Here is a 14,991-nt window from a genome sequence, read left to right on the forward strand (position 1 = left end):
ACAAATAGGGCAGGGGAAGTATGGCACAGGGCTGTGGCTGCAGAGTATCTGCTTTTTCTGGGGTCAAAGCTGGTCTCTTAGCTGTGTGACACTCAGCTCACCACCATTTTGGTATTTTTAAGACTGATTTGTATTAAGCTCAAAAGTTCTGGTATCTTTGAGGCCAAGAAAGTGTTTGCCTGTCTTCAGAAATCTATCCTCATGCCTACCCTCAGAAACACCTTAGAAATCTGCTTTCTTCACCAGTCGATGGTAAGAGGGACTGTCAGCTGATGTAGGCAGCAGGAGCTCTGCAAGTTCACACAACAAGCTGGGACTTCCCAGTCCAGCTCTGCAAAGCAGCAGGTTGGGGAAGCCCCATCTCACCAGCGGAAACAGCTTTGCAGAGGTGGCAAAGAAAGGCTCTTACCTCATTCCTGATGGGGCACAACATCCCCAGCAAATACTGAAGCAGCTGAAGATATTGAAGGTGGAGAGGCTCTGGGTAAGGGAGATGGCCAAGGAGGGTAATGAGAAGCAGATGAGACAATGAATCATGGTACTGGAGAATGAGGTTTAATCAGGGAGCAAGGAGGGGATGGGCTCTTCTACCATCACCCTGTTCCTGGTGCTGATGATCCACTGTTGGGGACATTGGGGACTTTTATCAGGTCCTGGGTGTCTTTCCCCAGCAAGGAGACAGAGAAGAAATGCTGGCATCAGGCACTAGAGCTGCATTTTACTTTCATGCCTCTTTTGTTATTTTCAAGGGAACAGGGAGAGCTTCCAAGGGGAAGGTGTAAGAGCTTCACACCAAGGCCTCTGTCTTTCTTTGGTGAGTCTTGGGTTAAAGGCCCAGGGGGAAGAGGGCAGAGGGAGTTTCCCCCTGTGCAGAGGAAGGATAAAACTCCTGAGAACAGAGAATCGTGAGATCTCAGATCTTTTTTTCCTAATCCTCCCAATTCACTTATCATACTGAAAGTACAGACCTTGCATCAGAGGGCCTGAACCGCCAACGCCCACAGTAAGCATCCAACTGCTGGGAGCTGACCTTGAATTTTGGCACTACAGCCCACACACAGGCCTGTTGCAGCCTAATTCAGTGTCCAGGAAAACCTGCACTAGGGCATTTGTGTAGCTGTTATGGTCCCTCTCAGGGACCATACATGATGCAACTCAGCGTGCTAAACGTGTGCTGGCCACGCCAGCAATGTCAGCACCCTGTGCACCCACCAGCAAGGACTGTGAGCTCATTGCTCTCTGGCAAGGAGTGCCTATTTGTGACCTGAGCTGGCTGCTCTGAGCATGCTGACGGCTGGGCTACCCCAGCAGAGATCCCAGGGTGCCTGGTCTGGAAGGCACCATCCTCTCAGCAACCAGGTGGGTTGCTCAGCTGGTGGAAGCACGAGCCTCCGTGGTGCTCTGCTCCTTCCTGTCAGCATGATGTTCTCCCTGCTGCCAGGCCATGCCTTTTCCCACCTGGCTTAACCTGGTGTCCCAGCAAGGGGAGGGAGTGCATGTTTAAAAGCGCTGGGAGGGCATTGGGAAGGAGCTGGAAATGTTTGAAATAGGAAGCGGAGAAACCTGCCTGATCTGCTCTGGATGTGAAATGCTTATGGCCACCCAAAGCCTCCCTTGCTTGGTCAGGGAGAGCAGCTGCTCTCTGCTCTGATGGCTGCTCAGCCACCTCTGCTGAGGGACAAGAGAGGAGAGGAGCAAGGAGCTCTGGCTGCCCTGAGCTGGTGGCAGGGAGCGTGGGAAGCAGCCACGCACACCCCGGGGGCCTGGCTGGGAGACAGGCTGGCTCCTGCCTGCGGCTCCACGGGGATAAAAGCATTAAAAAAACCCACAACATAATAAAAATAAAGGAGCAGAGGAGTAGTTTCCCAGGAGGAGAGCTCACACCTTTCCCTTGGCAGGGCTGGGCGGAGGTGACATCAGGAAGCCGTGCTGCTGCCCGAGTGGGCAGAGATCCCCGTTATCACATACAATCTGCATGAGGCAGCGGCCGCAAGCCCTGGGGCGGTCTGTGGCCGCGGGTTGCCATGGCGTGGCTGCAAACAGGCGCCCTCGGCCCCAGCTGAGTCACCCGGGGAGGAAATCACCCCGGCTGACACATCCAGCCCGAAAGCAGCCGGCTGCGCGGCATCACACGTGCCCCCGGAGCCCAGAGGGCAAGGCCTGGTGGCCTCTCCCCAGAAGGAGCCTCTTCGTACCCACCTGGACCTGACAGGTGCAGACGGTGACATCAGAGTCAGATGCAGCAGGACAGGGCTTGGCTGCTGCTGGGGTGGCACTGCCATCCCTTCTGCGGCAGCACGCTACAGGCTGTCACGCCATCACCTCCTTCATCTCTCCACAGAGCAAGGTCCATCTCTGCAGCAGGAAACCGTTGCCTTCCCATCGGCTTCTCCCACGCTGGGAAAACCGCCCAGGCAACCGGCAGAGCAGATAAGTGGGGCCTCGCCTGCTGGGACTGAGCCCCCACCATGCTGTGCCGTACTGGAGAGGCTGGGACTTGCTGCCTGGTGTCCAGCTCTCAGATGGCTGGGTGCCAGCCCTCTGTAGCACCAGGTGTCTCGTGTCAGCTGCACCCATGGGGCTGCGTGCTGGGAGAGCCACAGGGCCAGGGGCCACTGGCCAGGAGGGTGGCCAGCCCGGCTCTGGGACACCACAGGGCTGGTCCAGCCAGTGGGATGGAGAGGCAGCCTGGGGGCTCTCCAGGATGACGTCCATCCCAGCTGCTGCTCCAGTGTTGGGTGATAATGTTTGCTGGCCGCGGGGTCTGGCGCCTTGGCCAGGTGACAGGAGCCCAGAGAAGGGGTGATGGGCAGGACCACCCATTGGTGCATGCACTGGGTGCTGCAGGAGAGCCCTTGTCTTGGCGGTGGCAAAGCAGGCGGCCGCCCCAGGGAGGAAAGGCCTAGACAGAGGAATGTGTGTGGGGACAGGGATGGCTTTGAGCAGGGTTTATGGAGTGGTCAAGAAAACACAGGAAATTGGCTGCAGCTGAAGGTCCTCCTGCCTGGAGACTGCAGTGGGGACGGGAAAATAGACAAGTGATGTGTCATGGAGGGACCAGACAGCGCCTGATAGCAGCAAGGTATGGAAAGCTGAGAAGGATGCCAAAGACAGCAGAGGATTATCCAGGTCTGATAAGGCTCTGGGCAAAAGAAGAGGACTTTATGGGCTGTTGGGAACCAAAGGCAGGGAACCAAAAGTTAGGAAGGAGAGGGAAGACGTGGATAGAGATTGTTGAGGCATAAGGAAAATGCTTTCCAGGCCATTAGGAAAGAAGGAGGATGTGAGACAACAGCTGCTGTAGAAGATATTTTAAAACTGATGTTTTCAAAACCCTTAAGCCTGGATAACTCACACCCAGGGGTCCTTTCAGGGCTGGCTGAAGCAGCAGCCAGGATCCATGGGACCAGGATAGCACTCATGCAGCACTCAGGACTGGAAAGGGCCATACTTCCCAGAACAGGGGTGGGAGGCAGGAGGGGCAGCAAACAGAGGGAAAGAGTGCAAACACAGTTCATGTTAGCAAGCAAGGCTCTGCTGAAGGTCTCTTTGGACCCTCAAAATTTCTCTCCTCATTGCAAACAGCAGTTTGGCTGCAAGAGGCCATTCCATAGCTGGAAGGAATTTCACGTGTTGTTTCATGGTGTTCAGATGTTGGGAAAAAAAGGGAAAAGCATCACACTAGATCCATAGATAGCACATTAATTGGGCTATGAATTGGATAATTGTCCAAGAAACCATCAGTGGGGCTTTTGAGCAGGTCTTATGTACAGGCACAGGCAGGATCCCTGCTGTGCTGGTGGAGCAGACCAGCCTCCCTGGCACAAACCAGTGGTGTTCCCTCTGTGAGGCCTGCAGCAGGAATCCATCTCAGGGCCAGGTTTTGGCCACGTAAACCCCAGCCAAGAGGAGGACTTTTCATTTCTATGATTCAGGCTATCTCCCTGATGGCAAAACCGTTTCTCCCCCAAGGATTAATCCCTGGGATTGGTTCCATTAAGAGTTTATCAACCTGGGGTCCAGAGCTGTCTGCACCATACCCCATGGAACTGAGAAGGAACTGGCTGCCCATGGAAGTGGTGGAATCACCAGCCCTGAAGGGATTTAAAAGACGTGTAGATGTGGTGCTGAGGGACGTGGTTTAAGGGTGAACTTGGCAGTGCTGAGTTAATGGTTGGACTCAGTGATCTTAAAGGTCTTTTCCAACCAAAACCATTCTGTGATTCCAGCAAGGTGGGGAGCTGGGGACTGAGGCTGATCCCCTCCAGCCAGAACTATGCTCTCTGCCAGCGTCCGAGAAATGCTATCTTGTCCTGAGAGCAGCAGAGCCGTGTCTTTAGAAAAGCAGGAGCGGGATTTCACCGCAACTCTTCCTGCCCGGAAAGGTGGGGAAAGCTCGCAGGGCAGGCTCGGGGGGGTCTCGGCGGGGCGGGAGACGCGCCCGTGGGGTGGCTGTGAGCCACTTCCCCGGGCAGGCACAAAGAGAGGAGCCTGCCCATGGGCCCCAGCACCGCGCAAACCCCGCCGGGGGCTCCGTGCGGCAGGGGGGTTTGCGGGGGGGTTGCGGAGGGTTGGCGGGGCGGGGCGGGCGCGGCCCCGCTGCGGGGCTCCTCCCGGCCGCCAGGCGGCGCAACAGCGGGCGGGCGCCGCCGGGGGCCGCCCCGCCGCCCTGCGCATGCGCACGGCAGAGGGCGGGAAGCGGCGGCGCGGCGGGATGAGGCGGCGGCGGGAGGGGACGCGGCAGCCCGGGGAGCAGCAGCAGCAGCAGCAGCCGGGCCGGGCGCTGCCGGCAGCCGTGGGGGCTCTGTGCCGGGCCCTGCCGCCCCAAGCCCGGCCAGCTCCCGATACCCTCCGCTGCGCCAAGTTCGACCGGCCGCAGGCGGTGAGCGCGGGCCGCCCCCGGGCACCCTTCGCGGCGTCCCCGCTGTGACCCGGCGATGTCCCCGCTGTGACCCGGCGATGTCCCCGCTGTGTCCTGGCGATGTCCCCGCTTCCTCCGCGCCCCCCGAGGGGTGCGGGGATAGAGGGTCCCAGGGGGAAGGGGCCCCCAGGAGGGGTTTGGCCTGGGGACGGGGGCAGCCCCAGCCCGCGCTGCGTTGTTGTTGTGCGACGCTGCAAACTCGCTGCGCTCGGACGGGCTTTGTTTTCTGGTGGTTTTATCTTCAAGTTTGTCATTTCACCGTGTTCTGCGACGCTTTTTTTGGTGTCACCCGAGGCTTGCTTACACTGACACCAGTGAGGGTCCGGTTTTCCTGCTTCAGGGCTTTACAGGCCTCCAGCTCCTCCGCAGGGTGCTTCACTTTCCCAGCTGGCTATTTTAGGGGTTTTACAAGTGTTGACTGAAATTCCAACTATAAGCATCACTGTTCCAGTTGGTGAGCATGCTGTCCTTGAGTGGCCAAGGAATTATTTCCAGTTCAAACACACTGCATGCTCCCTCTTTGTGAGTTTTGATGCTATCATGGTCAGATGATTTTAGGGTCTTTTGGTACTTGTTTGTCTATGGGTGAGTTGTGCCTTCTATGGTTGTATCAGAGCAGATACTTTGCAACCCGTGCCCCTGTGTGCATGTGCCTGCAGGGAGAAGTGCTGGGTCTTGCTGTACAGCCAGCATTACTAGCTCTTCTCTTTCTGAGGGCACCTTACTGTAGGTGGCATTCATCAGACAGCTAAGAGGTGACCCTGCCTGTTTTGAGAATGTTAGCAGGATGCAGGTGTGCTCTTCCATAGAATCATAGAATCATAGAATCCTAGGGGTTGGAAGGGACCTCGAAAGATCATCTAGTCCAACCCCCCTGCCAGAGCAGGGTCACCTAGAGTACATCACACAGGAAGGCATCCAGGCGGGTTTTGAATGTCTCCAGCGAAGGAGACTCCACAACCTCTCTGGGCAGCCTGTTCCAGTGCTCTGTCACTCTTACAGTAAAAAAATTTTTCCTGATATTCATCTTAAACCTCCTATAAACCTCCATGCAACAGGTGATGCTCAAATATGGGTTAAATTGCGTCATTAAGGCTAAATATGTGGCAGATGTTTTGCCTACTGATCTCCCCCACCCCTCTCTTTTGCAGAGCCTGGCTTTTTGGAGGCTGCTCTATGCACTTCTGAAACAGATCCACGGGGGCAAGAGGACCGAGACTGATGCCATAGGTAACCCAGTCAGTCTGGCTGACTGCACAATTTCTGACTTGTCTCAGGGAACTACTGAGGCTGGTTTTGTAGCACCTTTTCTTTGACTCATTGGTCCTTGTCAGGAATGCTCCATTTTTAATACTTTAGTTTATGCCACTGGCTCTTGCTGTTGCATCATAGGTGTGCATGCAGGTTTATCTCTCTTTGGCTTGCTCTCTCCAGGAAACTGGGATGTTTTTGTGTTTGCTAGGTGCTCTTGCTTCCCTTGGATATTTCTCAGCTAATAAAACTTTGCAATGATCTTACGTATTCTCAGTTCCTGCAGAGATAATTACAGAAATTGATTTGTTTTTCCTTTGATCTCTTCTTTTTGCATTCCAGATATTACAGATAGTTCTGTAGTTAATTTTCTATCAACTCCTATGTCAGGTCTGTGAATTACAGTATAGGAACCCTAAAGGCAGTGTTGGCTTGCAGTTATAGACAAAACAAAAAGTAAATTGTGTGCAGATATTTTAGAGGGACCATGAATGTCTCTGTGGAGAGGGACACCACTCCAGAAAGAAGCTGAATGCATGTTGGCTTCTCATAATGGCAGAGCACTAGTTACTTCTTAAATGTATGTTATTTGAAGTACAATGCTACTCCCCAGACTTCTCTTTTGAAAGAAATCTTATCTAGAGCCCTTTTTTTTGTCAGAGAAAGCGTTGAGAATGGAGTTGTGATAGAGTCTCCTCGGACCAAAACCCCTTAAAACCCACTTTTGTTGTTTAAAGCAGAAAAACACAAGCAACGTTGTTTTAGCCCCTGAAGAGGTGGGAATCTGGTGGCTCAGGAAATGGAGTTAAAAAAGACTAAGTATTGTGGGTGATAACCTCTCAAGGAGTGTGGAGCAAAACCAGCATAGTTTAGCTGCTGGCTCAGCAGGGGAGCAGCCTGGTTGTGTGTTACTCACAGGACTGCTATTTTTCATGTAGCTGTTATTGCTTTTCTGCTCATCCACAATCTGGTGTATACTAAGCCAGTTTATTTGCTGTCTCCTACAGCTTTGTGGAGGTGGTCCTGCACAAGTGTGACCTCCTTGAATCCTGGCTGCTCCCATATTAATTGCTCTTAGCATTTGGAAACAGGACTTCCATGTGCATGTCACATGTTGCTGGCTGTAGAAGGGCAAACCCAGCCTCTCCTGGTAGATTGTGAGGTAGGAATGTGTGGTTCTGCTCAGAACTGCTGAGCTTATTTTGAAGAAACTTTGCTATTAAAGCTGAAACTCACATTTGAGAGCCATACAGTTTTTCAAATGGCACTAATTAGCTTTACTTGTCGAAGTGAATGAGGTGTCTGCTGTGAATACAATCAATGTTTTACTGTCTTTCTGTTCCTGCTCTGGAGCACTTACAGTCTTTTATGCATTTGTCTCATGAAAATAAATGGGCAGAGGAACTAAATTACTTCCCAGGTTTGCACAGGATCCTGTAAAACCACCAAGAATTGAAATGGATTCCTCTAATCCGTGTCTAGTGCTTTAGTCCATAGGTCAGGCTTTCCTTTCTTTGCTGTTCTTATGCAGCCTGTTAATAAGCTAAACAAGGAGAGAAGCAGTTGCCAGAACCCAGAGGACAGCTCTGAAGACTCCTTTGGTGTGAAGGTTACTGCGTGTGCAGGAACAGGAGAAGCTTTCTGGAAAAGAGGCAATACTCAAACGGTCTTGTAACCTTTCCTTTTTTTTTTTTTTTCTTTTAGGCTAAAAGTTTTTCCAAAGGAAACACTGAGCTTGGGTCTGTGGTCTGTGTGTGTTTTTGGGGTGACAGTGGTTCTTCTCACTACTCTCTGGAGTGAGCCCTACATTTCAAGGCTTGTATGCCAGATGTTGGATCATTTACAGTTGTGAGATCCTAGAAGAAAGCAGTGTGTTACAAGGACAGTTCTCTTACAGCTTTTGCTAGTGAAAAAGGACAGATTTTTCCAGACATCTTTTCCTTAGTCTGGGAAGTCCTTTTTGTCAAGTGGCTTTTGAAGTTGTACCTCTGTGTTTATTTCTGTTTTGAGTTAGTTTTCATTAGTCAGTTTTTGATCTGATCTTGTTACTGAAGTGACTTTTAGGGAAGGTTAAAATGTGCCCTGAATAGAACAGCTACTAACCATTCCCTTGTGGCTATTATGGTGTGGTATTGTTTAGAAAAACATTCTGCATCATATTTTTTGAATGGTTTGATATATTTTATTGCCCAGCTAGCAGACAATGAAATACTAGAGAAGTTACATGTAAAAAAAAAATCCACACAGATTGATGTTTCAAAATGCAGGAACTTCTGTGTTCTTGCAGGAAGAAACCAGAAGCTCTACTGAGACCTGCCAGCAAGTGGTTATAATATTCTGTAAATGGCTCTTATGGTTTGTCATTTTGGAAGGATTTTTTTCTTGACATAGTAAAAAACACTTTCTGTAAACTCGGGTGGGAAGCTGTTAATACACCCCAGGCCCTCAAACGTTTCAGAATGATTGTAATGGTGCTCTGGGCATCATGGCGGTGATGAACTTATGATGAGTGACTTCATGCTGCTCTTTCTTCACAGAGCCTGACAGCTGCTGGGCTTTGTTAACCAACTAATAGCCACACCAAGTAGCAAGGCAATATGCATTTAGGTATTTAGAGGAAATGTTTCTTTTCTGGAGTTACAATTCATTTTTTATAGTATAGACAAGAGGTCTGGAGCTGCAATATATTTTTGTTTCTTTGACAAATGAAGCAGAAAATGTTCTTCTGCAGCAGTAGTTTCCCATAATACTGCTACCTATGGAGGTGTTTCTTGCCTGAGTGCATGAAGTAATGAATGTGTGCCTGTTCTTGTACTTGATTTAGTTCCTTTCCATCTTAGCCTGCTGGGCTAATACATAACCCTTATTTGATAATCATGTTGTAATTCACTGAAAATATTCTGCAGGGTTTGGAAGAGCACAGTTCAGTACAGTTTTGAGAGAGCTGAACCCTGAGGTTTGTCCACAGGTTTTACTTGCTGAACGTACCTTGTTAATGTGTGTGCAGAAGGGGTTTAGTTGGAAGGCCTGTGTAGGTCTTTCTTCTTAAATTGTCTAATCCTCAGGAAGGAAGATGTTGCCAAAGAGGTGTTTGAGTGACTAGTGTTACCTGCTGTCTGAGTGATGTTTTTTCTCTTGCCTGCTCATTTTGGAGGAGTCCATTGTGGTCTTGGGTACTTACCCTCTACTGCCATTTTTCTGAGCATTGTTTCCCTGTAAGCAGAGCACTGTAGAGATAAGGAAAACTAAGTGACTTCTCTAAGGTCATGCAAAGGCTTTTTGAGTCCCGGTTCCAGATCCGTGCTTTGACCACCCATTCAATTCCTGCCTGATACACTAATGATACCTCCTCAAGGGAGGGCAACGTGTTGCAGAGTGAGAGAGATGAAACAGGGACTGGAATGAAGGACCAGAGCAACACAGATTCAGGTGGTGAGTTGCCTTGGTGGATCTGGGTGGATCCTGAGCAGTATAGCAGAGCAATGATGATAAAGGTAAAAAAAAAAAGCCACCTGACTTGCTCTCTATTCCTTCTCTTTGCTAGTGATTTCTCAGGGAGCTCCCTGAACTGCAGATGGCAGCATGTGATGCTTGTTTGCTTTGAAAAAGAAGGAAAGTAGGTAGTGGTCTTCTCTGGAGTATTGCTACCTTTACCTGATATGGCTGTTCCTTTCTTGACAAATGCACGAAGAAAAGCGAAGGGCAACATGAAACCTAGCTCATCTGAGAGTGTTCAAGGGTGATTAAAACAAAATCTCTAACATCTGAGTGCTCCCCCTGTGCAGGAATGGTTGGAGTGTCTCTACAACAACATTTTTTAGCAAACAGTGATGTTTCTGCCATCATGAAGGGAAGCTGCTTGTTTTTACATTCACAGGCTCTGCCAAAAGAGCAAAGGGTGATTTAAGTGTTTGGGTTGACTTTTTGGGTCTGTAATGCAGAAACAAGCTACATTTAATACCAGTTGTCCTGTCATCTGTCTCTGCAGAAGCTCCTCTACACAAAACACTAGTCCTGCAAAAAAATCAGTAGCTCTGTGCCATTGTGTCACCTGCTTGATCACACTCCTGATCTTGTTTTCTTTTTTGTCCTTCAGTCTTGGTTAATGTCTTTGTCAGGAATTGATTTGTAGCTTTCAGGTGGCCTATCATGTACCCTTGCTCCTACTGCTGAAGACATGTAGTAATCTGTGCAACAGTTCCAGCTCTGTGTTTGGATCAAGGAACACTTTGAAAGTAGGCATCTCATAAGGGATCTGCACTCATGTTTCCCTAAATCCTGAAGCTGGTCAAACAGTGCATACCATGTATCTTCCTTTGGTTTGTCAAGGCACAAAGAGCTCACTGGCTCTTTATATCTATCAGCTTCTGCCAGCCTCAGCGGAGCTGTTGCAGTGTCCTGCTCCCACAGGGTTACAGCATAGGTCAGTTTATAGCTCCTCCTTGTGTCTCGGCTTTGCATTACTTTCGGTTGATAAGACTCCTTTAACATTTTGCAAATCAAGTTAGATCAACAACTCTTCACCGTGGGATTCTCTTGTAATTAACACATTTCTTTTGAGACCAACAGGATTTTTATCTTGTTTATTGTCTTGTAGTTGGTCATTATGTGGTTTTTGAGCTTCAGCAGCTGATGCCAAAGAAAGATTATGGTATGTGTCAGTGCTAGGGGATATTTTTACCACAAGTAGCAATGAGTATGTAGTGTGATTAATTGGTATGCTAATTAAGGACAGCAGTGACAACTGCTGATTGTGCAAGGTTTGTCCCTCAGTTATTTTTGTGTGCATGTGTACCTCTTATGAAATCCTATGGAGATACTGAAGCATTACACTGGAAAAGGGGAGCAGCTTTCTTCCTTATTTTAAAAGAAGGTTCCTCTAGCTCCATCCAGCTGTGGCAACTGTTAAAAATGGATGCCCAGAGGAAAGGACAGAGGCATTACAAAAGGTTGCTTTCAGGGGGATATTCTTTGAGCCTCTGGTAATTTACATCTCAGACTTCCCAAACAAGAAAAGGTATCTTTATATTTCATAAGCTTCCATGAACTCCTTTTCCATGAATCCAGTTCCTCCTTGAGCCTGTGTAACTCTCAGTGTCCAAAATGTCCCATGGCCAGAACTTTCAGAGCTTTCTCTTGTGTGTGAAGAACATCTCTTTAACTCGTGTTGCTAATTTTCTTTAGTGGCTCATAGTTCTTGTCGGGCAAACAAAGTATTCCCTGGACACCCATTTCACAGCAATCATGGTTTTGAAGAGGTTTGGTGTATCCATTTTCAGGCATCATCTTGGCCTAGGTTGTAATTTTTTATAATGAAGATGTTTGGCACTTGTGATTCTGCTTGTCCTTTTTGTTGTGTTTCCTGGTCCCCCTCCCCAAAGATCCTCTGTAGCTTTTTTGGACCGAAGAAATAAAATAAGACTGAATTTGTGATGTGGGGTCATGGTGGATGTAGACAACAATATAATATTTTTCTCTGTGTTTTGTTTGGTTTCCTCTCTACGTTTCTCACATTGAGTTTTTGCTTTTGGATGCATACGAGAACCAAGTGTGATATTGTAATGAAAAACCTTATATTATAAAGTTACTGAGTTTCTGAGTTCAGTGGTCAGCTCCAAGCCCTTTGCAAAGCCAGTAAAATTAGGACTGTTTTTTTCCCTTGTGTGCATAATTTTTGGGTCTTTTTCTAAAAATAATTTTATCTGTCCTTTTAAAGCTTGGAGTCATTCAGTTCCCCAAGCCTTCATGGTCTGTCTGCATTCCTTACTTCTGAGTAACATCACATTGGCACCAGACTTTCTGTCACTATCACGTTGTCTGTGTGTCAGTTGGGAGTTGGTTGGACAGCAACGGTTGAGCACAGAGTCCTTATGTGAAACCACCATTTGTTCCTACCCTCTGGTTCTTGTCTGCTAGGCACTTGTCATTGATTCAAGGGCCTTTCCTTTCCCCCCCTCCATGGTGGCTTAGTTTCTTTGAGCCAATTGAATCCCACTGGGAAGTCTCAATGTCCTGCATTGATTGAATCTTCTTTAATCACTTGCTTGTTGTTAAGTTTGGAGAACTCCAGAACTCCAGTAGCTTTTTGAGCAGGACTTCCTTTTACAACAGCTGTTGGTTCTTCCCCAATATGTATTGTTCATCATTGTGCCCCCTTATTGTGTTTAGTATTTTAGTGTTGACTTAGGACAGACCTGAGGCTTACTGGTGATAACTTTTGATAATCATTTTCTCTGTGTTTCCTCAGAATTTAACAGCTCTTTAGTGCCTGTCATGTAGTTATCAAGTAACATTTGCTGGTGCAAAGGAATATGGATCAGAGCACTCCTGAGAAATAGTCTGTGTGGTCTGGCATGCAGTATGGTGTACTGTGTTATCTCTGCCTGCTGACTGGTGCTCAGAGATTTCCAGCAGGCTGTGAAACTCCTATCTCTAAATTCCAGTTTCATTCAGAAGTGACTCGGAGTGTTTACTAATTCATAGCATGCTTGGTGGCTCATAAAAAATAAATAGGTGAATTGAAATCCTCTTATAGTGGGGATGGCTATTTACCTTTTTTGCCATTGTTAATCTCTGAGAGGCCAGCTCTGGTCTTGATCTCAACTTTGAATTTATTTTCCCTTTCCAGTAGTTCCTGTAGATCAGAATGGGGCAACATAAGGAAGGCTTTTACCCTTTCCCTTCTGTCCTTTATAAGTTGTTGATCAAGACTGTCCTCCACTAATCTTTGGCTTGATTTAAAATCCTGCTCTCAGAGGAGGCAGCAGTTTCAGGAACTGAATGGGGAAATGCATTGGGTAGTGCAGTGTATTATTCCTCATTGTTTTCTTCTTTTCAGATCACCAAATTAGGTTTGTAAAGTCAGCGTTGTGGTACCATGGCTATGGCAGGCCAGAACTCTATCGGCTCCCCCCCGACGGCTCAGCAGGTAGTCGGGAACTGCTGCTGGCATTTTCCTGGCTGCTGCACAGACTCGGCCTCTTGGAGCAACTTTTGGCTCGGAACAGAGTAAAGACTGGGGATGAAGCTTCTGTGTGCACGGTGAGTATGTTTATGTCCTTCCGCTTTACCTGTCCATACATAACATTCTGTGACAGCAGCCATGTTATCGCCAGCATGTAATGTGTGGTATCTTGGTATGTTTACAAATACAAGCCTTATTCCAGCTTTAAAATATTTAAAGGGGCCAGCATCCAGAACCTCTTTACTTTCCCTTTTCTAAACTCCCTGTGTGCAGGTGACCTGAATTCCTTCTCTTTCTCAAACTGCCACTCTTGCATGAATTTCTTGTTTGTGTTTCTTTTTTTTTTTTTTCTAGTGAGACCAGTGTGGAGCAGTGCAAGTCAGTTAGTATCTTTGATCTGTGCTTCTGAGTTTTGTGTTTCCAGACTGTAGCAGGAATGGTTCTACAGTGTAGGCAAACAGGATAGCAGTGATTTCTAGGTATGTTGCCATTGGGTAGAGCAAGTAATCCTAAAGCAAAACCAGTGCTTTTTAACACCGTGGAGATGTCAAATGGCAGCTACTGCTCTTGAGGTAACTAATGGCCTTGCTTCTTAAGAGCACAGTGGGATATGTTGTTGTTTCCATCAAGAAAATATTAGCACATACCCTGCTCTGAATTAAGGTAAGGATAACTGTCTGCTTTAACTGCAGTATAGATGCATGATTAAAAAAAGGGAAAAAAACCCCCGTTAAAGCCACAATCAGTGTTTGGTACTACTGCTTCTGAAACACATTCCTTGCATTTAAGACTTCATGCACAGTTACTGTTTAGACAATTGCTCTGAAGCATAGTGAGAAGCTCAGGAGAGATTGTTTTCCCCTTGATTATATCTTGTTTGTTGCTAATAAACTGTTCCTGCTCTTAACAGATAACATAGTCTGAATTTAAGCTGATCAGTGCAATGTCTTGCTATGACTGTGGCCTTTCTAGAAGGGTATGCCTTTCAGTGCAATGTCTTGCTATGACTGTGGCCTTTCTAGAAGGGTATGCCTTTGTTTTAAGTCATCTTCATCTAGTCAGACATGAATTACTGGTGAGTGTGGTTCAAAATGACAGCCTCAGAGTTGTCTCACTGTTTGGCAAAGGACCTTGCATGTCAGAACCCCTACCTGCAGGTATCTTGTAATGTCTAAGACCTTGTGGTCTTTATGTCATGCTCCCCTACACTGCTGTTCTTTTAGAATCTTTTTAGGGGTCAGCAAAGCAGGAAAGCGAGTTTGGAAAGCTGTGGTATAGATACAGTGTCTTCAGAAGGAAAAGGCTTTGTGCAGATAGAGAGCAGTTTGAAGGGAAGAGTCACCTTTGTAACAACATTGTTAACAGTAGTTTGAGGAAACAACCACTCTTGGTACACTGTGGTTGTTTGCTGCACAGAAAAGAGCACAAGAGGCTGTGCTTGGTGCAGTGGGTGTGAGTGGTGGTGACATGGAGGACGACTTGGGACTTTAGGAAAAACACCCTTCTGGAGAAGTTTTTACTTTAAACTTCCCTTACCTTTTTCTTCTTTTTCTTTTGCTATAGCAGATTATTTTTTGTGTCCTTAATTTCTATTACAAAAGAGTTATGAGTGAAGAGTAGCAGCACCGTGAATTCAGCAAGTGGAGCAGTGCCTCTTACTTTCACCCAAGGTTTAAGTTCTGCGTTTCTCAAAAACAGATGAAAGAGCTATGGTAATATGATGTTATCTTTTATGACCACACAGAGATTTATTGCTGTGCCTTTCACTGCATTTCTCACCTGCTCTACCTCTCTTTCTCAAAAAGCATGGAATACATATTTCATGTTTTTATCCACTAACTGTCCAAAATAATGT

At 47.6% G+C, this 14,991-nt stretch overlaps 1 protein-coding gene across 1 annotated transcript in view; it reads left to right on the top strand.

Annotated features, from left to right (window-relative positions):
* The first annotated feature begins 4,675 nt into the window (after window positions 1-4,675).
* Window positions 4,676-14,991, top strand: part of TEDC1 (tubulin epsilon and delta complex 1) — a 72,727-nt gene continuing 62,411 nt past the window's right edge. The window contains exons 1-3 of the mRNA XM_051625148.1: window positions 4,676-4,882; window positions 6,073-6,151; window positions 13,011-13,213. Of these exons, the coding sequence (XP_051481108.1) occupies window positions 4,676-4,882; window positions 6,073-6,151; window positions 13,011-13,213 (489 nt within the window). The remainder of the gene's footprint in view (window positions 4,883-6,072; window positions 6,152-13,010; window positions 13,214-14,991) is intronic.

This window comes from Apus apus, chromosome 7 (genome assembly GCF_020740795.1).
Source record: "Apus apus isolate bApuApu2 chromosome 7, bApuApu2.pri.cur, whole genome shotgun sequence".
In the NCBI taxonomy this organism is placed as follows: domain Eukaryota; kingdom Metazoa; phylum Chordata; class Aves; order Apodiformes; family Apodidae; genus Apus; species Apus apus.